The sequence below is a fragment of the Zosterops lateralis genome, assembly GCF_965231275.1.
Source record: "Zosterops lateralis genome assembly, chromosome: 6".
Lineage (NCBI taxonomy): Eukaryota > Metazoa > Chordata > Aves > Passeriformes > Zosteropidae > Zosterops > Zosterops lateralis.
This window is the reverse complement of record NC_139761.1, coordinates 20528713-20551799: the sequence shown is the minus strand read 5'-3', so window position 1 is coordinate 20551799 and position 23087 is coordinate 20528713. Positions and strand designations below refer to the sequence as shown.

The 23087-nt window shown below is 38.1% G+C and overlaps 1 protein-coding gene across 8 annotated transcripts in view; it reads left to right on the top strand.

Moving 5' to 3' along the window:
* NRXN3 (neurexin 3) overlaps positions 1-23087 on the top strand; it is a gene marked incomplete at both ends in the record, with an annotated part of 894319 nt that overhangs the window by 858218 nt on the left and 13014 nt on the right. For 4 of the 8 annotated variants that reach the window (XM_083864468.1, XM_083864470.1, XM_083864475.1 and 1 more), the window contains one exon: positions 536-611. In XM_083864468.1, coding sequence (XP_083720594.1) covers positions 536-611 — 76 coding nt within the window. Of the gene's footprint in view, positions 1-535; positions 621-23087 lie in introns of all 8 variants that reach the window. The other 4 variants (XM_083864472.1, XM_083864471.1, XM_083864469.1 and 1 more) reach the window with 1 other exon arrangement.

Sequence of the window (23087 nt, the reverse complement as noted above, 5' to 3'; positions counted from 1 at the left end):
TATTATCTGGGTGTATCTTGTGTATTTTTCTTTGCAGAAAGCATGTTCTGTCTGAACATACCTTACATGGTAAATCTCTCAAAAAGTGCCTTCTGGCTGGCCCTACATGAACTAGTACTTATGGAGGAGCCAAGCCTCCTCCCAGCAGGCACATCTGCAGTGGTTGTTGGAGGGCAGTTTGCCAGCCAAGCAGGCTTTGTAGCCCACTTTACTTCATTCAACAGCGTCAGTATGATCCACTTGCTGCCCTAAACAGCCCAGCAGGTGCACAGCACCTGTGCACACCTGAAATATTCAACAACTGAGTCAATAGCACTTAATAAGCACTGGTCCTCCCACAGGAGACTCCAACTCAATGAAGGACACATTTACACAGGCATATATGGAGTGCTTGGTAAAATTTAAATATTTTAAAAGTTACAGTTGTGAAACCTTATTGGTTTTCCTTGGATATTTAGCTGCCTCTGTAATAGCTTCTTGACTTGCAAAAATTTCTTACTTTTGTTTTCTTTTGTTCCTTTGCTTCACATGATAGACAACAGATGACATTGTTTCATCAGCTGAATGTTCCAGTGATGATGAAGATTTCATTGACTGTGAACCCAGTACAGGTAAGTCAGGTCAGTTGTGTTTTGCTTGCTTTCGGATTTCATTTGCAAAAAACAATGCATACATATATCTTATATGTGTGTGAATGTATACATATATAATTATATATGTATTATGTGTGTGTATAGGTATATATATATACACTCACGTATATATACACTGTATATAAAATAAGAAACTATGCAGCCAAGCATCAGATCCCATGGACTTGGCAACAGCAAAACACTGATATGTCATCACTATTTGGTTTATATAAAGTTGTTCACGTGGAAAGGCAAACTTTCTGAAAGTGATTCCAGCTAATTAATAGTTCACATATTTCTAGACGTTACTTTACTAACACAGTAGGAAAAAAAATCAATATGGACAGTGACAAATAATGAAGATTTATCAAGCAGAGATGGTGAACATTTGAAAACAGAAGAGAAACAAAAGTGAAATACAAATCAGTTATTAGCAATGTTTAATCTTTCTTAATTACTCTGAAGATGGATGTTAAGGGATACATTTGTCCATGGGATTTTGAGTACAGTTAACATGGTAATGTGTTTATACTAATTTTGTTTCCTGGGGCCCCAAAGAAATTGGGGAGCACCAAAATATAATTTTAACATAACAAAATTAGTAGTAATTCTTGCCTTGTTATCTGCAGTGATGCTTCAAAATGTATCCATTAAAGAGTCAGAAGGACTGGCCATGTGGAACTGACTCAACTTCTCCCTTTCAGATACATTTTGATAAATTGATGGCTTTTCTTTCTGGTGAGATATATTATGTGGTATCCAGCAGGCAACTGCAGTCTATTTTATTTCTTACAGGCTTTTTCAAGTCTTCTTTTTTGAGGCTTGCCATGAGTTAAGCATTTCTATAATAGAGAACAGACATCATCGAATTTCTGTGTACATTTAAAAGAAAAAGAGGAAGTTTGGTTAGAATTTTTGTCTTTAAAAGTGAAACATATAAATAGTTTGAGGGGGTTCTTTTGTTTGGCTTTGTTTTGTTTGTTTTTGCTTCGTTTTATTTGGGATGTTTTAGTTCTTTTCTTACAAAAAATACCAAGAAAGTATTATAAATGTTCTGTTTCTAATTTCCTGAAGCTATTTGAGTAATACAATAATAATAATAAAAATTCACCCAAGGCTAGTGCTTTCACATTTCTTTTCAATTTGTCGTGGTGTACCTGCATTTTTAGTAGAACTTTGTCCTGCAGTAGCCTGAGATTGGCATTGCATTGTAGCTGGGAACTTCCACCCATACTCTTGACTTCCCTGTGATGGCAGTGAGGCAGTGACACAGACTGTTGGTAACAAGTAGCTCAGCTTACTTCCCATCTCCTTTTTCACAGATTTCTATGAGTTTTTCTAGTCCCCATCTGGAAGAAAAGTAGTCCAAATATTACTAGATTGTGAAGTATAAACAATGGGGAGTACTGAGAGTTAAAATAAAGGTAGTACTGAAATGCCAGCACAGTGATTGTGATGAAAGTGAGGCATGAGATTAATAGGACCATGTTACAAGGGCAAAGGTTGCATATCATTGCAACTGATATGCAAATGAATGAAGTCATTTCATTAAAGCTTCACTAACATGTGAAGGCTTCTTTTTAAAAATTTATATTCTGATTGCCATATATTTCAATTAAAGGACAAATTGATGTCTTTATCAGACCCCTCCTCTTGTAAATTTTTGTTTCAAAAATCACAATAATTTCAGCAGCTAGAAATTGTAACAGCAATATTTTCAGCTTGTGCTGCCAGTGGAAAAATCAAAGTTGAGTAGGAATTTGGTAAAACAGCATGTTTAGCATGAAATTTCATAGTGCTATACAGCAACATTTCCAGACTAAAAATATCTCCTTCCTGACACAGTTAGAAATCTAATGCTACAAACAGGTACAAACTGGATTTGTAAAAATTACTTGCATTTGAAAATCCTGCTAAGCACTACCATTGGTAGATATAAGTGGCTACAGACGTTTGAATATCTGCTGTGTAAAATAATATGGTTCAGTGAAAATCTGCTGAAGGTATTCTCCTAAACTACTAGACATTCTTGCAAATTTCACCCAGTATCTTTCAATGCACCCTACTCCTCTTGTATAGGAAGGTGAACCACATAAGCCACTGAAATCTGATTCTTTTCTAGGGAATTACTATGACATTGAGAATAAAAGTTAGCTTGATTATATGTAAAAATAAGTCTCCCAGATGGTCCTTGCTGATGAAATCTGCACTTCCAGATTTTGAGTTTTCCTGCTCTCAGAGGTGCTGGTGTACAGAATTGCCAGAAGGAGGAGGAATATGCAGGTCCTTTTTTGCATAAACTTAACTCATTCCATCATAATAAGAAGGAAAAGTAGCAGGTTTATGGGGCTTCTCATTTTCTTTTTATATCTTATTGTCTGGATTCTCAGTGCATCCAGTGTCTGCAATACAACCAGTATCAAAGCTCTCACTCAGCCCATTCTGCTCTGGAGCACTAAAGCAATCTGAGATGGCTTACCAAACCCCAGTACTGCTGGCTTGGCTGAGCAGATATGTTTGCCTTTACACTTCACCACCCAAGTCAGAATTCTGGCCACACGCCAAGATCTGGTATTTAAATATGTACACTGTGGAGAGAAAAGATCCAGATTATCTTACTTGTGTTTTCTAGTGCGTGGCTTCAGATTTTTTTAAAACTTAATGTTGGGCTGTCTTTTTAATTGGGCTCATTTGAAATTGCTTCATCCTGTTCTGGTGACAGGTCGCTGCCTTCTGCCTTGCCTGATCCCTTTTACAGCAGACTGAAAATTAAATGACCTAACCCAGCAGAGTCTCCTTTTTGTTGCTCTGATAATGTGAAGCTTTTAAAGCTCTTGAGATTCTGCCAAATTTGGCCTTCCATCACCCTCAGTGCCATGGTCTAGTAATGTAAAGGTTACTGAACTCACTGCTGTATCTGTGAGATGTGATAGACATCACTATGAACCTGCTGTGCAATAGCCAAGACAAGGGCAGCAGAGAATATTTCCCTGCAAATCAGAAGTTTTTAGATTTCATAAGGATCAGAATCAAATCCCAGTATCTAGAGATATTACTTTGGTCTTGGTCCTGAATCAGAGGCAGCACTCTACATAGAGTCCTTTTGAAGCCTTTGGTTTTGGTGTACTCAGAGGCTGAAAATCATGTCCTCTTTGAGGCTAAATATCATGTGAGAACCATTTGGCAAGGTCTTATTGCCACTAAACTCTGACTGACAGTTGAATCTAAGACCTGAATCTCATGCACATATGATCTGCATCTCAACACTTGCATCTCCTTAAAGAAAGACAGTAAGAAGGTGATTCCCTAACTCTGCTCCCTTCAGGATTTTCCAGGCTGGCTTGAAACACTCACTGTAACAGGCTGTCTAACACTTTATATCCCCCTTCCAAAGGTGATTGCTTTTGGAATTATGGTAGAAAAACTTCATTTAAAAAACAGGAGCTGTCACTGGACCTGTTCTGACTGAGGTAGCTTACAGACACCACCTATAGACATGTGTGTATACATAAGGAATTATTCTAAGTGACAGCAATGACAGCTGTGGATCCAAAACCACCTTGTATCTTATGTAATGCAAAAGAAATAATTGCAAATTCAGGGACAGAAATTTCCCCCCATTCATCTTATTGCAGACAAGCCTAGATACCCTTAGATCTCTAGATCCCCCAGAAGACTTAATCTGAATGTTTCAGGGGGCAAAAAACATGTTCATCTGCCCTGAAGAAGCATTCACTTAAGAGTCAAGAGAAGATCCTCTTTTATCTCTATGAAAATGTTGCTTGTGCCAGTACATAGCCAAAAAACTTCTTTTTTTCTGTGCCAAAACACGATGCTTTTTCTCTGGTATGAGTACAGGACTGTCGTCTGGTCTGCTCCCAGGAGATCCGAGGCTCAAATATTCAATTTCCTCAAAACTCAAGCCAAGGTCCTCAGTCTGTGCTTTTGAGCACAGCTCTGTGGTGGTTTTTTGGTAACTCAGATGCTCTCAGAGAATGTAAAATTTGTAAGGAAAATACCTTTTCTGACAAGGAATGACTTGGAAGCACTGTGAAGAAAGAAAGCATTTATCTCTTTTCTGTGAAATGAGGACCACCCTTACAATCTGATCTTAGTGAGGCTTCAAAGCCTTGAGGATGATAATTACACTTTGCTGACAGCTGATGCTGTCTCCTCATACCATTGCCCTCATTCCTGTTAAGGATGTCCATTAGTGGAGCTCTGGCACCAGGCAGGCTGAATGCTGGTGGCCAGGCAGCTGATTGGGATCATAGCCCAAGCTGCTCCTTGGACTGCTCAAAACAGTGAGACCCAAGCACTCATCAGGTAGTCTGAAGCCCATAATAGAGCCTCTTGATATGATCTATAGGGCTTAGTCTATGTTCCCTGGCTTGACAGATCCTGTGTTTCTTCCCTGGTATAGTTGCCAGTTTTCCCTTCCTGTCAGCCCCCCAATTTCGTGTGTGGTTTTCCCCCCTCCCCGCCCCAGGGAAATTTACTCTGTGGTTCCCAAAAGGCTTCATACATGTTAAGGCTGTCATTGTCTAATCAGACTGATAAGCCTTTCTGATGGGGGACTGGACACAGCAGTGGATATGCCAAAATATACAGTTCTTTGCATTGGAAGTTATGTAGTGTTTTGTACACTTACACACAGGAGGCACATATCCAACAGATATGCTTCCTGTATCTGTAATTTACTGGCCTGTAGCCATTGACCTGCAGGCTACCTGGGTCAGAGATTTATTTGCAGAAAACAAGCATAATCTGTCTTCTAAAACAGCCAGCACAGTACAAAAACCAATATATTGGAAGTGAAGACTTCATTGAAGAAACCAAAAGAAGTGTTGATTTTTCTGTTGTCCTCTGTAACTGCATCAACCTCCCCAAAGCACCCAGGGAATTTTCACTGTTCTCCTAACAGGAACATCCCCTCACAATCCAGTGCTCAGTTGCCTCCTCTTTCCCTCTGACAAGCAGGAATGCTGGCCCATTTTTCATGTTGTGAATAAAAAATGGCCTTTACAGTTGTATATATGCCTCTGAGTACTCAGAGAAATAGACTTCTCATCTCATAAGGTGAATACCATATGGACCCAGAGGACAGGGGTTCATCCACAACACTTCCCAGGGTGTAATAGCATCACTTGTTTGATGGAATTTCCTAGCTACAATCTTACAGCCAAAACATAATCAAATGAGAAAGTTTTACAATCATGCAGATGACTTTTAGGAAGTTTTGTTTTCTTTTTGGTTTGGGGGTTTGTTTTTTTGGTTTTTTTTTAATTAGGAATACTGAGATTGGTTTTCAGCATATTGGTCTTTCTATCTTTATAAGCTCCAAAGGCCCCACCAATGAGGATATTTTATCTATATATGCACTATATATACAGTGTGCATATATATCTATATGCTAAAGTAATAAATGACCAATATCAGCAGTAGCCCCTATCATCCAATCACATGTTTACACAGAAATTCATGCCTTCATCTAACCCTGGCATCCGCTGGTGTGGACAGATGCATGATACTGTTATTTCTTGGTGAAAAAAGCACGTTAATTTCTTTTTTGTTAGATTTTTTTTCAACCTTTTATTTATTTCTTTACTTTTAATTGATAATTTCATCTACCAATTAGCCTCGGGGTAGGGTGGGGCAGGGAGAACAAAAAAATTATACAGGTATATCGATCGATATATACACAGATACTCTGTGTATATATAGATAGATATATACATTGTATATATTTGAAGAACATTTTCTGTCGTTTCACCTCATCTTGTGCCGCATGAATTTTTGGTGATTGATATTTTAGTTTCTTTTATTTTTCTTTCTTTTTTTTTTTTTTTTTGGCTCGTAATCGTGCCATACTGCTATTTTTTAATTTTTAAAATCATCGCTGTACTTCTCAATTTATATTTTTGGAGTTCTTCCAACAAAATAATGATTTAATCATCTCAAGAATGAGATATTGATCTGCAAACCAATAAAGGCAACAAAATCTTTTCTTGCCATCCTCAAGAAATCCACATTTTTGGACATCCCAAGAAAGTTGTGTGCAAAAGAATGAAGAGTATTACCCCTCCTTTATTTTTATTTTCCTACTTTTTTAAACTTCTGCAAAGTCTCTATCCTGTTTTTTCCCGTTCTCCTTTTTTTTTTTTTTTTTTTTTTAATAAAGTTCAAAGGAAAAAACACCCAGAATAAAAAAACCCTCCCCTTTACCCTGCATATTCCCAGGAAAAACTCTTCCAATGTAAAGAGCCCTAGAAACTGCAGATGGCATAAAAAGAATTTTATTGCAATGCAGAGTGTCTGTCGTATCTTTTATTTCTGGGTCAGTGCAAGATCATTTTTCTGGCATGCTGTAGTTTAGCTGATGTAACTAACCATGGCCTTCATTAACCGGTGCATGGGCTGTGATGACACCATCGTATGTTCCATCAGAGCTATGCATTCAGGCTAACCGAGCAAGTCTGTAGTGTATGATTTGGGGGGATAGTGTTTTGATTTCAGTTTTTATTTATATTATAATTTATTCTTTTTGGAAGAGTTATGCCAGTACCCTTGGCTGCTTCTTGCAGCCTCAGAGTTATAGATCTACTTTTTTAATGGGTTTTCTTTGCTTTTTTTTTATTTCTCAGTAGTGATTTTGTGTCTTGTTTGTGTTCATCTGTCTTGTCACTGTGTCTTGGAGTCCATTGGTCCAGTGTTGTAATGTGATTCTGTTCTCTGTTCGTAAGCTGGTGTTTAGCTCCTCGGCGCTCTGTCATCCCTCATCCCTTCCCTTCCCCTATTCCCTTCCTCACCTACCCAAGGGAGGTCCACAAAGAGGCACCAAGCTTTGAATGATGTTCTGAATGTCTCCCCGAGGCTTCACGATGGATGTTGCAAGACGTCCACAGAGCTTCATAAGGCCAAATTTGCAGCTGTTCTGTTTTCAATAGTTTTCAAACTCTGTTACCATTTCACTCCTAGAAGTGGTTTACTGACATAATGCTAAAGTGGCTTCTTATACAGCTTCTTAAGGGATTTGTTGCTCATGTCTTAGAGTAAGAATTCCTGCTATCTGTGCTTTAGGCACCAGACAATGCCTCGGAGGATGCAGGCTGTGTGTTAAATGGGATGTACCTAGGACTTTTTATGAAAGGAAGTCTTGGAAAAGGAATATCACTGTGCACGTGCAGATGAAAGGATTTCTGTGTGAATGTATTTTTAAAATCCACAGTTCATAGTTTTTTTGTAGTTAGCAGACTAAAATCTAGGATGTACCTAGGATATCTAAGAGTAGTGTGTCTTCACTCTGTGGGGTCAGTCTTCTGTCTGTCAGGGTGTGATGTCTGCCTCTTACAGGTGCTGGTGAAAACTGGCTTGCTGATGTTTGCTTGTATAACTTGAACACAATTCCAGAATCACATCTGGGGTGTCTTCTGCCATATGCATCATAAAAATGCAATAATGCGTAAAGCAGAGGAAAACAAGCTGAGTTTTCAGACCTCTGCTTAGACTAGAAACACTATCTAGAAAATATATGATTTGGCTTGTCCAGTGCTTCATTTCCTGGTACCTAAATTCAGTTCTTTGTGAATGTACTAGCCACATTAATGGCACAGGAAGCCATGCTGATGTACCCCAATGCATCTCTGGATCAGCTCAAGTTAGTGGAGGAAAAGGCAGACAGCTCACATGTTCACAGATAATGTTCACAACATCACAAAAAACATACTTTACACTTACCTTTAGCCTAGCTAAAATTCCAGTTGTTTTGTAGGAATTAGTTTCTTCTGAAAAGAAGGCAGTGGAATCTGTGAACTTTTCTCACAGGACCATGATATAATACCTTTTCAAGCTAAGAGTTACCAGAAGAGGGAAGTGATGGGATATGTTCGGGTTTCCAACATGGAATTATTTAATTACTTCATTTAACTTACCCAAGAAATGTGTCCTGTACTTGCAGAGAGATAAAAAGTTCACTTTTCTTTCACCAGTGGGAACCAATGATTTATGCTCAGTTTAGTTTTCTTTAAAAGAGAGAACTCTGAGAAAGATTACTGAGTGTACTTATTATAACAGAAAATTAATCAATATTTAAAGCTGGCTTGGTTTAGATTTTAGATCTCTTGTGTTTTTCATAACTAGTAATTCCTACTGAATCTAAAGCTTTGTCTTGGCAATTGCTTAAGTAAAGCAACTGCTTATAAAATTATATTGTAATCAAGAAGCTTGTAGTTTTGTGTAATACTGCCCTCTGGCAGAGAGACCAGAGCAGTCCTGTTATGAGGTGAACAGCAAAAGAAACCAATTTTTTAAAACAAGTGGCAGGTTATTGGAGCAGAACAATTGGAGTTTTATCCCCCTGCATCATGAAGTTCAGGGTAACCTTCGGACTGGAGTAATGTAATGATCAAGTGTCCAGGCATCAGGACAGGAACCTCCAGGCTGTGATAGAGCTGCTGTGTCCTACTGAATGTGACTTCTGTTTGCCTGATGTAGCCTCTGCTATGCCTGTGACCAGCCTTCTGCAGGGGCAAGGGGCTCACACAAGTGCAAGAGATGCTGTGAAAGGTCCCACTGTGCTCTGTTTTATCCCAGTAAGGTTATGTGTGTATATCTGGGACTAGAAATAGTTAGTTCTTATTTTTGTTTTCTTTCTCAGGGCAGGCTGTTGGCTTTAGCTTTTGTGACATTTGTCACTGAGCAAGGGGAAGAGCTGAGAGTTCAGTTGTTTAAGCCAAGAATAAAAAGCCTGAACTCTGATGTGGCACTCCCAGTTCTACTGTTGATTCCTTCTGTGATTGTGTATGTATATTGTTCATTTGCCTACCTGTAAGGCAGGGTAAATGAAATACTTCTATTGAAATGAGGTGAAGATGAAGGAAAGTAAATTTAATTACTGTTTTAATAGACTTTGATATTCAGGTGGAAATTGCTGTTGAACACCTTAAAATGGTTCTGTACTGCTACTTACCAGAAATGTGCAAATAACCTGTGTTATTGCTAAGGTTTTAGTACTGTATGCTATCTTCACTTGCTGTGAGAAGCAATATTATCACATATTTTTATAAAGTAGGTACAATTCCTAATATGCTAATGCAGAGAGAATAAAGTGAAGGATACAAAAGTCAAGTATTTTAATGTCAGGGATCATTGGTGTGACATTATTTTCATTGGATATCACTTTTCCCTTTAGAATTAACACATGCATTGGACTGAACCATGCTCAGGCTACATAAATTATTGTCATGAGTGGACAGCAATATACAGATCTTAAACATCAGCACTTCCATCACTTGGACTTTTGTATCCTTGTAGAATTTTCCTTTAAAAACTTGACAGTTTCTCCAGCCTAACTTAGCTGGTGTAAGTCTCCCCAGTTTTGCATTTAAGATCAGGAAAAATCAGAATCAGACCCACAGTCTGGCTACCTTGCCCTTGCTGCCTTCCAGTCTTTTTTTAAAGCGTGTTCTCTAAACTCAAAGCCATGTGCACTGTCACATTCTGGCAATCCCTCTAGTGCTGTGCCTATGTTATCAAGCTGACACATGTCTAAAATACTAAGATATGATATTTTCAACCTGCTGCGACTTGCTTTTTGTCCCTGTTAGCTTTGATTTTCAGCTTCATAAAATATATGGGGAAGAAAATAAAAATAGCCAATGACACATTCAGTGGAAGAGAAGAGCTAACACATGACTCAGAAGCAGATTTTGCATCAAAAGCAAATGTTTGTTTATTAGAACCTTAAATGTCTATGGCAACTGATTAGTTACCTTTAAACAAGAAAATATCTGCTTTCTGAAAGATAAGTAATGTCTGTTAGAGAGAAATCATTTCGAGCATTTACAGATACTAGGGACAGAGACAGACTTTTGCTGTTAAGGTTTTTCTTATAAATTTCCTTTGGTCATCATGCCTAGACCTAAGGGTGGCTTATGTACTAGAAATTCAAAGGCACTGATGTTCACATGAACTGTAACACCTAGAATAATACCTCAGTAGGGGCAGGAAAACCTGTTCTATTTTCAACCCAAGTAGATCATGAGCAACCAAAGTTTATCATTACATCAAAGGGGCTATTACTTTGTCTTCATTCTGCCTCTCTGTTTCAGTTCCAATTTTTTATTTACAAGTTGTAGAAATCAGTGCTTTCTCCCAAGTGTAAGAAGCAGGCAATCCCAGTTCCTAAGGGACGTGAAGTATAGTATTTCTTTAATACTACTTAGCTTACATGCTCAGTGAGGAGCACAAGACTAAGGCCATACTAGTTTGAAAATGAGGTATAGAAGCAAAAAACAAACCAAAAATAAATTAGACTGGCTTGATTTGAAATCTCAGATGTCTACTAATTTGAGAATCCATTTGATCCTTCCACTAACAGATACATTATTAAAACCTTGCAAAAGAGGCACCACCAAGGACTTTCTTTTTCTATTTCTGCTGAGTCTCATAAAAACTAAAGTTCTTTGGTCCTATGGAGTGGTGTTATAAGGATCATCAGCTCCTCTTTTGACATTCAAGAGGAACTACAACTATTTAACAAAGTTTAAAAATCTCAAAATTAGCTTCTTTTAAAGCAACAAGAAAATGCCCCCAATTTTATCTCCACTGGTTTCATTCCAACTCAGTGCCAGAACAATAAATGTCAGAGGCATTAAAAAATGGGCAAAGATTGCTCTGTCTTTGAGGGGCAACAGAAATGCAAAATAGTTTTAGTGATCTTGAGCTTTTTTTTAGATATATATATATATCCATCATTCAGGATTTTTCCCCAGTACTGACCCCAGTATGACTGATTTTAGATACTAGTTTTAGCAACTACTTATTTCACTTCCGAAGTCTTGGGGAGTTCCTGAATTTTGTATTTGACCGATGAAAAGAGCAAAAACAGTCTTGTAAATAGTTCATGTTGTTTTCTAATGTATCAAAATATAATTTTATTCTCTTCTTCTGACTTCTCTCCATTCAGTAACAAGTCTACTGTAGAGTGCCTGGATACCAGTATTTCCCCTAGAATCCATGGTTCTCCTGGATGCTGATTTTTTTTAGTGCTAAGACAGGGATGATAAATATACTGCAAAACGTGCACACACTACTCTCTCTCTGTACATGTATGTATATTTATACATCTGTTAATGCCATGTTTATGTTCTGGCTAAAGGAGCATTTTGAGGAACTGAAATAGTAGAATAAACTTCCTTAGGAGCTTTATAAGCAAATGTGGAACAAATAGATTGAATCTTGCCTTATTCTCTTTCTCATGCTCCTGCTGTGTTCTGTTAGCTCAAGTATTTGGCTTTTATATAATTCAGAAAGCTGCTAGTACATCCCATCATTTTGGGGGAGGTGTTTTGTGAGTGAGGGCAAGTGTGACTCAGGTTTGAGATCTGGGCACAGTCTGAAACAGAGGATCCCTGTCACGCATCTGAACTCACAGCAGGGAGGTGTCTTTTGCAAGGTTCTGAATCATTTACCCCTGCCAGGGTTCTGGGGACTCTCAGAGACCTGTGGAGAGGATTAAAAAGGTTTGACAGCTGGAGAAAAGTCAGTGCAGTGGGAGTATGTATGTATCTGAAAGAAAATAAAGTGTTCCTTTGTTCAGTGAACTGGCCATCCTACCCGATCTGCCCTTATTCCCATGGCTGATGGGTGGCATTCCCTGGAACATTGTGGGTCATATGCAGGGCACTGGTGGAGGGCCCTTCCTTCCTTCCTTGGCACTGGGGCTGCTCTAATGCAGATCAGGGGTTTTACCACCACACACCCAAAAATCTCCTCTGCCCCTTTGGTGTGGGGGTGCAAACCTGACCTCAGCAAAGCACCCGCTGCTTTTGCAAATTGCCAATTTTTGGGGTCTTTAACCTTTAACATTTCAGTCTCTCACACCCTTTACATCACATGCTTAAATATGCCAAATAAGCCCCAAAGGAATTCAGACTGAAAAGTAGTGTAAGATATTCAGCCTTAGTTCTTTTTTAGTAAAAAATGAAGATTCGGTGCTGTCAAAATACAGTAGAGACTCCATCTAGTCTCTTCTGAGCTGTCTGGGTCATATCCAAAACAAGAAAATGATCCTTGTCCCCTAAAATGCTGGGTTTGATTACTTTTTTGCATTTTGAAATTGGTGCTTTATAGAAAGTGAAAATTCTATTTGAACAAAATCTGTCATTATGAAACAAAGTAAACTTAAGTTTTGAAGTATTTTATGGGGACTTCTTTTGGCCCCCCACTTCATTTGTCTCCTTTTTTTATTTCTGAAAATATGACTACTAAACTTCACCTGTAAATAACTTCAGAGCTTCTTATAGTTCTTTTCAGTTTTTCAATTTCTTTTCTCCCCCATTAGGTTCCCCAGATCATTAAACCATACTTTCCTCCATAGGAAACATCTGTCACTAGCTCTGTACAAGTTATGTTAGAAGACTAAACCCTTTGATTACATTTATCAAAGGAGTTGAGCCAGTACATTTCAAAATTCTCAGTTGTTTTGTTCACAGCTTTTCATTGTATTTTGAATAGCAATGGTAAAGTCCACCCCTGAAGCTGAGTGATCTTTCCCACATATGCTGTTTCCAAATCCATCATTTCTCCCTTGGAAATAAAAAGCAAACAAAAATGATTTTGAGAGACAGGAAAAAAAGTCTCCTTCACTGAGATGATATTTTTAGAAACAGATGGTAAAACAAACTGCAGATGTTGTGCCTGCAGCAGCTCTATTCTAATAATGGGATTGTTGAAAGATAAAAGCAGCCATTTATGTGTCTAACTCACTCTGTTAGTAATTTTTCCTCCATGCAAGAATAGCAGGGAATCCCGGTATAGCAGTTTTTTCCCCATCTTGCCTCCTCTGAAAAGGATTTACACAGTTCTCTGCTGAAGAATGAGTGTCCTGGTAGTGCTATCCACAGCAAACACAAAGATGTGATAGTACAGAAGAAATGAATCCCAGTCATCCATAGCTCATTTACTGTTGAACCAGTAGATTTTTTATTCTCCCAGTGACTTTTTTTCCTTTGCCTCTCAGATGACCTTTCCTTCCTGATGACAAGCTGCAAGTTTTCTCTTGGCCTGTTTCGTAGGTGGCAAGTGTCCAAACACAAGCTGCCAACTCAGATAGTTTAAGAAACTCTTTAAGACCTGCCAGGCTTGGCGTGCCTCATGTAAGAACACATATTCACATGAAATGTTTAAAGTATCCTGAGGAACTTGAACAGTTTTGTTTCTTTTTCCAAACCAAATTTGTTTACATTTCATTAAAGCTGATTATTTAGGAGTCTAAGCAGCAAGTCAGGTCAAAACCATTTGGACTACTGTAAAGCAGACATTTTATGAAGGCCCAGATTTTTGATTCTCTTCAGAATATCAATTGCTATTGGTACCTATGGCTTTTGCCTTAAAATCCCTATACAAGCAATATTGTTTATTGTATTTTATTGGCATTTAATCTCTGATGCCAGCTGCACATTTAAGATGCTTATTTTTTAACGAATTTTAGTAATTATATCCTGGGGATGGCTGAATATGTGAGTGTCCAGTAGCCCCAACAACATTTTTTTAGCTATATTGTCATAATTTTTCTAGCAGCTAAGGGGAGCTTTGTGGATATTAGAGCAGTTGAGCATGTGCTTCTAAGATGTAAATTTTAGATTTATACACTGACAAGAGATAGTTAATCCTTTTGTAGACTGAGCCCTTAAGGTTTATCTGAATGGCAGAACTTGAAGTAAGACCTTGGAGTCTTAATTCTTCTTTCAGTTTCCAACCTTAGTTAATCCTCTCCTCCACTTTTAAACAAAAGTTGTATTTTGATCCTACGGATTTCTTAAATCTTCAGACAGATACACACACCAGGAGGTCATTTTTCTGGGGATGTTAGAGCAATGACAGCTTTTACTCTGTGTGTCATATTACATCAATTTTCTAATTCAAGGGAGATTTCAGCAAGTGCAAACCAAGATGATGAAGTGATCTACAGCAAAGGCAAAGATTTTAGACGTCAACTTAGAGCGATGATTTTTGTTCCTTGTTGAACAGCAGCTCTTTATCGGTTTTCTCTTTTGTATTGTCTAGTGCTGTTCTGTTCTGGTAATGAAATGCATAGAAGTGTACACATAATTTCAGGGGTAGTACCGACAAAGCCAAGTAGAGAGGCTCTGTTATCTCTCTGCTCCATTACAGTGACGCGTCTGCTTATACAGCGCCTGAGTTCTCAATGCAGTTGGGAAGCTTAATAAGCGTAGGGAACTGCTGCGGAGGAAGGAGATTCTTTGCAGGAAAGGATTAAGGGATGGCAAATGCAGTTTCCTTTTATAAAATCCAATAAACCTGAGCTTTACATCTCTGACTGAAGCACTAGGAAAGGTGCTGGAAATTGAAAGCAAAGAAAAAGAAATATATATATGTGTGTATGTATAAACATATTTATACATATGTAATACATAGTAAATACACATGAAAAACCTGTAAGTATTGTTCAGTTATGTGACATGATTACAGATTTCACATAGTTCTAGCAAATATCTTAGATTTGAAAACAGAGTGCTGGTAATGTCCTGTCCCCAGGAGATGGACTGCATGTCATATTATACGTTTCTCTGATTCCACTGTAAGAAATGATACACATGCTGTACCTCTCATTTACTGCTAATGTAACTTAGCAATAATGCATATAAGCATTTTCAGTGTTAAATTGCTGCAGTTGAGTAGTAAATCATGCTCTTAAATTTCAAAAGTAGATTGTTTGCCAGAACTGAACATTAGATCAGAAAAAGTGGATTAGGTGATTCATAGCATATATATAAAAAAACCCAATTGTATGTACAAGGAATTCCTGGGAGACTACATTTGGTAATAGGCTTAAATTACCAAAAGCAGAAAGTTTCTGCTGCATTCCTCACTTGTTTTGTAACTCTCTTCCAAGGCTTTTGTCCACAGCACTTGTGAACAGGATATTGATTTTTTCTTTTGGGAAAGGAAGGAGTCAGCACTTGGATCTCTATAGCAGTTTGGAATTTGGATGCAAATTAAATACTTTCATAGTAGAAAAAATGCAAAAAAAATTGATTCCTGTATGTATGCATGTGCATGCATATTTGCTAATTGCATTAACCACATGTCTGGAAAAACTGGCAGCCCGATGAGATGTTGAGTGACTTGGGATTAATGAAAGTAGAAAGTATTTAGCAGTTCATGGTATTAGGGCTAAATTTGTATAGTTATTTGTGAAAAAAATATCACTTCCTAGAGTTAGCTAGACCTTAACTCACAGAATGGAAAAAGAAGTCCAGATGATTTAACAGAGAGGAGAGACTTTAGCTGGAGCATTTCAAAGCTCAACTGTCAAATACAACAGCTTGTTTTCATAAGGTGCGTATCATCTACATTTTTTACTGTATTTCATTACAATGCTCTGCTTTATTCTACACTGTTTGAATACATAAGGAATGCCTGTTGGTTTTCTGAGATCAGGCAGCTTCTGACTTTCAGGTTTTGACTTTTAATTTTTTGAGCCCAGCTGGTGCATCTGTATTCTGCACATTAATATTCTTGAAGGGAGCGGGGATATACCCTCGTTCTGCTTTTTTTTACTGTCTTTAAAGTAAACCATTGCTACTTCCATTTTTATTTCTGCACTTGATAGTGTTATGGATCTTCTTGATCTTATCTAACACAGCACCCAGCCCTATATGTCAGGTAAGGTGACCAGAAATGCACTGCTAACTACTGCAGAGGCATTGTTTATCTCAGATTTGAAGTGTGTTTTGCATTTGCAAAAGTGAGAAACTTTTCAGACCTTTAGTAAGAGTGATAAATGCTATTGTCTGCTTTTCGTGAATATCATAATCAGAGACATTAAAAGGATGCTTCCTTAGGTATCTCACTAACAAACTTTAGTTGAGAGAAACAAGGAGCAAGGCAGGGAGAAAATTACTTGTAGGACATGCAACTGTTGCCACGGTGGAAGGAGGATAAGCTACTGCTGAGTTTAAAAGAAGAATTGCATTAATAAAGGAGAGGAAATGTTTCTAAATAAAATTGGGTTTTTTCATTATGCAAAGCTGTATTTTTTTAATCAAAAGAAATAATTTCACCCATATCTATATCTGAATGCCATAGATGAGCAAACAGAAAGTGTTTCCTCCTCTTCACTGATCTGTGTGTTTGGTTTTAGAGACCAGTCCACTGACTTTTAAGATTTTGTATCCTGATGATCCCTGCAAAATCCATGCAGTACTAGGATTAGGGAATGGGTTCCAATCTGTCCCTCACTTTTCCTGTGGAGTCATTTATCCATGTTCAATTTAAAAGTTCAGTCAGTCCTATTTCTGTAAGATCTCTGAAGGCAATAGGGTAGCTACAAGGTTACTGATTACATACCTTAACCTACAGTCTTTCCTTTTGAGTGATAATGATAGGAGACCTGAACTCATCTCTCACATCTCTGGCTTGGGTTGGCCACCAGTTGGTATGAAGAATATCTTTAGAGTTGGAAGTAGATATTTTTCAGGTTAGAAAATCATACACTGGGACATAATAAGCAGGAAGCACCACAGTAGAGCTTTGAAGTGAAATGTATTTTTTTAAGAGAAAGGTGAAGCTGAGGAAAGAGTAGAAATGAAGTGTTTTTTCCAATTAACTCCATGTTGTACCTCCCTACCTATGAGGCAGAGCACATACAACTGTCATCTTATCTCAAAGCTTAGTGCTACTGTGCTGAATTCTGCTCTTTGTAGTTGTATGTTTGCCACTTGCTTCCCTTTCTCAGTATTTTTCAGCTGAGGTTACCACTTCTAAATTACCAGACAATGAAATAAGACAATAATAAAGAATTGTGATAGAGCTATAAGACAGCAATAGCAACTTATAATTTGGCTTCTGGCACGCTTCCATTTTGATGAATAATTCAACGCCTTGGAAGGTTGTGAAAAGAAGCCACTTTGCATTAAACACTTAAATTTACCATGAAAGACTAGCAGGAATTGTTTAGGCACTGGAAGTAACTGGCAAATCTGCCAGTTCTTCTTCATATAATGTTGGTCCATGTGTCTGTTCTCATTTAATGTCCTTTGCAGAAGGCAAGCAACAGGTTCAAGTATCTATAATGAGCCTTTTGAAGGTGAAATGTTTCTTCTAACTTCAAAACAGTGCTGTTCATTAATACCCTAATAAGGCAGTAAATCACAGGGCAATAAGGTTAGATTTTGAACACCTTTTTGTTCCATTCACAAAGTTCAAAGCTGCAAGTTTGCCAATAGCAGAATTGCTCAAATAAAGTGTTTGTTCTATTAACATAATGTTTCCAGCTTCATCTCTTTTTTGATTGTGCTTAAGACCGTCAGTTAGACTAAGAATATGAATAGAAATAATTAATTCATCAGAAAAATAATTCTGCATGAGAAAATTTTGTGGCTCATACAGATAAAGGAAATTAGAGTCTATGAGAAAGTAATAGACTTTCCTATTAAAATCTAACCATACAATGTCTTACTTCATAGCAGAGGAAAGCCTAATATGATAAGATTTTTTTTAGCTTCTTTTAATTAACTTTCCATCCTATTAGACTTGATCTGCAGTTAACTTTCATTTCACAGGTATTCATGATTTTTATGCTCCTGAGAATTACTAAACCATGAAGCTCAGACACGATGGTTAATAGCTATGCAGTAATTTTTCAGTTGATTTTCTAACAATTACCCTGAAATTTAAATGTAAATACTTCAGGTAATACAGTAAGCAATCATATGGAAAACATATTCAAATGTATGACTCTATATCCCTTCAAATGTTAATTCCACAGCAATCTGACCTTGCCCTGGTGTATGAATATTAACTGTTGGTTAAAAAAACAAATGCACAGCATACCCTCACATCCCCCCCACCACCCCATTCCAATTCTCCATCCATTTTGAAAGGTAGTGCTTCAGCTTCTCTAAAAGAAGAAAACAATCTATTGGGATAGTGGGATATACATTATCATGGTGTGAAGATTAGGGAGAAAGAATGCCAAGGCATCCCAGCTTACAAATGAGGTAAGCAGAATTAATCAATAGCAAAAAGCAGTCATCCTGAATTTTTGTTTAAAAAGTCTGTATGGATCTGAAGAATTTGGGTGTCTATCTCCTCAGCTTTATTCATGGACATTTTGGCTTTACCTGTGGTTCTGAAATAGGTACAATTATCATAGTATAGAATCGCAGAATTGTTTCGGTTGGGAAGGACTTCAAATATCTACTTCCAATCTCTCCACTATGGGCAAGCATGCCTTCCACTAAACCAGGTTGCTCAGGGCTCCATCCAGCTTGGCCTTGAACATTTGCAGGGATGGGGCTTCTCTGAGAAACCTATCCCAGTGCCTCACCACCATCACAGTAAAGAACTTCTTCCTAATATTTAATTTAAATATACCTTGTTTCGTTTTGAAGCTATTGTCCTATCACTACATAAAAAAGTCCCTCTCTAGCTTTCTTGTGGGCCCTCTTTAGGTTCTGGAAAAAGGTGCTGGAAGGTGTCCCTGAAGCCGTCTTTTTTCCAGGCCTAACAGTGCCAGCTCTTTCAACCTGTCTTCATAGGAAACAAGCTGCAGCCCTCAGCTCCATGACCATCCTCTGGACTTGCTTCAACAGTTCTCTCTTATGTTGGGGGCCCCAGATACTAATATCATCAATACTAAAGTAAGTTAACTTTTGGAATGAGATCTATTTCTCTTCTAATCCAATCTTTTATGAAAACAGAGCAAATACCCTTCACAGCCACTTTCTTGCTGTAATGCAGCCTCTGATAAACAGCTTAAAGCATTGGCTTCTGAATCACAGTAGAATTTATTCCAGTCATTCACGTTGTTGAAAAAGAGGATTCAAATTTGCCTGCAGCAGCCTTCCGTTACTGTAATCCTGAACTTTCAAAAGAAAATTTGCAAAAACAGCACCCTCTCTATGCTTCTGCACTGCATGGCTAGTATTAAACTTGCCTGTAAAAACAAACAAACAAGAGGTCCTGCCAAAAATCCATTCCCAAATGCCTGAGTCACAGCACCATCCCCTCTTGTCTTTTCTAAATGATAGACAGAACTAGCTCACATGTTGGAGGCTCTTATACAAAGGATTCCCCTGCAGTGCTTCAGCACTAGATAGCTCATACATTAGTTAGCTCTATTGTATGTCTGATGCAGTCACAACTGCTGCCTAGTAGGAGAATTGACGTCAAAGGTGGATTAATAGGCATTTGCCATTCCGTCTCCAAACACCTCTGCTTGAAATCTCAATAGTACTTTTAAACATTATTAAAATCAAAAGGAAAGAGCATCTCACATTGTCTGAAGTGGTATGAGGGAACAACACCTAACATAACACTGAAAAGCTTGGCACTCAATTTTTCCTTTCCAGAGGAAGAGTTGGGGTTCTGTTTATTAATGTGTACAGATTATCAGGGTTTCTACCTAGGGTTTTCTTCCCAGTGGTAATTTTCTAGAACCTGTCAGCACTCTACTGCTTGGTAGTGAACTTCTCATCAGTAACAGTTTCTTATGTAGCATTTTTCTTTTACAGGTTACTGGGGATTAAAGCCTTAGTGTATGCAACATCAGCTCATTTTACTGATGGAGAATTTGGCATAGCCTTTTAGGGTGGCTGTGGGGCAGTCCTTGTATTAATTCTGAGGACTATTTTGCCTTGTTTTTGTCTGACTAGGAGACTGAAGTCCCATAGTCCTAGGACTCAATTCTGGACTTCCAAAGGCTTCTTGTACCATGAGGAAAATAACATTATGAGCATGGCTGTACTGCTTCCATCATTTGGAAGATGACCTTATTAATCCCTGATTTAATGTCATTTTTTAACATGTGCTTGAATAGGTTGTTTCAGTTCTTAAACCCTTACATCCCAATTACTCTAGGAGGGAACTTAAAATTGCTTAAACTTAGTAGAATAAAACATGCCTATAAGAATCCCTATCATGCCCTGCAATTTATAAAATAAATAAGTTTAGGTGTGAAGGCACAGGTAAATTAATTTTGTTCAAAGCCTACTGGAATAAGCCTCTTCCCAACCATCACACTGTAAATTCTCTTAATTCTACATTTTACAAAGAACTGATGTTCACAATGGTGAAAAGACACGGTTCATTATTTCTTCTCAGTAATTGCACTATGTAGCTTGATAAATTACCTAGGAAATTGTGTATTGTTTTTAGTTGGAATTCATAACCATGTTTGTGTAGTCCAACTTAGACATTAACATCCCTGTTCTTTTCTAGAACTTGTCCAACACTTTCCTTGGTACTGTGTGTACACTTTTAAAGGTCTCTGGTTGTACTGATTCCCAAAAATAAGGTGTATCTGCATCAGTGGAGACTTCTGAAGTGGAATGCTTTAGATCTTGAATGTCTTCCAGAGACATAAGTAATGCCTGGGATGTCCCTGGATTATTTAGCCATCCAAGAAGTAGAAAACACTTTTCTTTGTGTGGTTTTTCTTTGCTTTATTTTGTTTACAGCTCCAAGATAAAAAGAACAGTATCTCTGGATACAAGCTGCAAACACAGGTTCTTCCCAGCACTGATTTATGTCTGTAACAGAAATAGGAAATACTAAAAGAAGAGGGGTTATTGAAAGCAGAACTGGAATCACTACTTTTCCTTCAGAAAATAAATTAAAGTTCATTGCAAGGGAAACCTTTTACCAGTGATTCTACTATGCTTTGGGTCCTGCTCTCAAAAAGCAAGGGAGGAAGTTCCATCCACTGAGTTACTTGTGGTTGGATTAGCTGCAGTCTTTGAAAATGTAATGTGCTTATGCTGTTTTAGGGATTAATTCAATTACTTTGTAGGAACTTTAAACAGAAATGGTAAATGTAGCCTAGTATGCAAGTGATTAAAAATATCGCACTGGTAAAGGGTTCTGCCTGCTTCTAAAGTACACAACCCACTTTCACATAGTTGTAGAGAGTGATAAACTCTCACCTTAACCTCTTTTTCTCCAGGCTTAACAATCTCAGCTCCCTCAGCCACTGCTGGTAGGACTTTCCAGACTCTTCACCAGCTTTGTTGCTGTTCTCAGGACATGTCCCAGCACCTCAGTGTCTTTCTTGCAGTGAGGGGCCCAAAATTGAGCACATAACTCAAGGAGTGGCCTCAGCAGCACAGGGAGACAACCACTGCCCTGGTCCTGCTGGCCACACTATTGCTGACACAGCCCAGGATGCCACTGGCCTTCTTGTGCACCTGGGCTCACACTGGCTCATGTTCAGCTGCTGTTGACCAGCACACCCAGACCCTTTTCTGCCAGGTAGCTTTCCAGCCACTTTCCATCCTGTAGCACTGCCTGGGGTTGTTGCAGAACCCAGCACTTGGCCTTGTTGAACCTCATACAGTTTATCTCAGGCCATTGATCCAATCTGTCCAACAGTATGTGACTTTTTAGGACACTACTGCTGAGAAGATATGCAGAAGTCATGAAGTATTTGCTAGGATTTGGACTTGTATTTTTACCTGTCTGCTTCATAGCTATATACTGAAGAAAGAGGAGACACTAATATAGCCTTGCTGCTCTATTTTTGTGGATTAGCAGAAAATTATGTACATTTTAGTATTGCATAAATATGCAGAAAGCTTTTGTTACATGTGTTTACACCAAAAACAGTAAGCTATTCCTGCTCCCACTCAAATTATTGGATGACAATCTGCTGCTGAGTTTGTCAGTATGAGAATCTGGGTTTTGGTTGCAAAATCCCTTCAGAAAGACTTCTTTCCATTTAACTGACTTCTAGGATTAAATAAGTTTGGCTTTACATTAAAAAAAAAGCCTTAGCTGGTCTGACTACAAATATCAATCTTCAGTCTTTCAAAAGAAAAAACACATCAGATCTTTCTCCCTGGAGAAAGAGACAGTTTAGAGATGCATGGGAAGAATGCTTTCAGGCCAGTGATATTGGTTGGGCTGCTTAGCACTGGAAGCATCAAATACTCTTTGATTTGGAGGACTGTGAAGAGATAATAAGCTTATGGCAAACACCTGAAAAATTCTTTACTCCTGTGGCAGTTTAGCCTTATGATTTTCTTAGCTCTCAGAGCTATAAATGTGCTTTCATTTCTGATGATAGTTTTTTAGCTCATTGCTATAAAGAAGCCCCACTAATTAACTCTTACACACAAATCCAAACAGAACAGCATGTGGGACTTTGCCAGTCGTTCTCATATAGATATTCTTACTATGGATTGCTTTTTTCTATTTCTAAGCTTCAGATGTGCCCGTGGGCTTAAGAATGAGAGAGCTTTCTACCAGTACAAACACCTGGTGCAAGGGAAGTGATATAACTAATTTATATTCTTAGGCTTTTCCTATCTCTGTGTGTTGTAGTGGACCAGCTAATTCAATACACTTCTCTTGCAGTTTAAATTAGTGCAGATAGCTGGTGGGAATCACAGGAACAGATTTTTATTCTGAGCTGAGTGTAGGGAAGAGGAT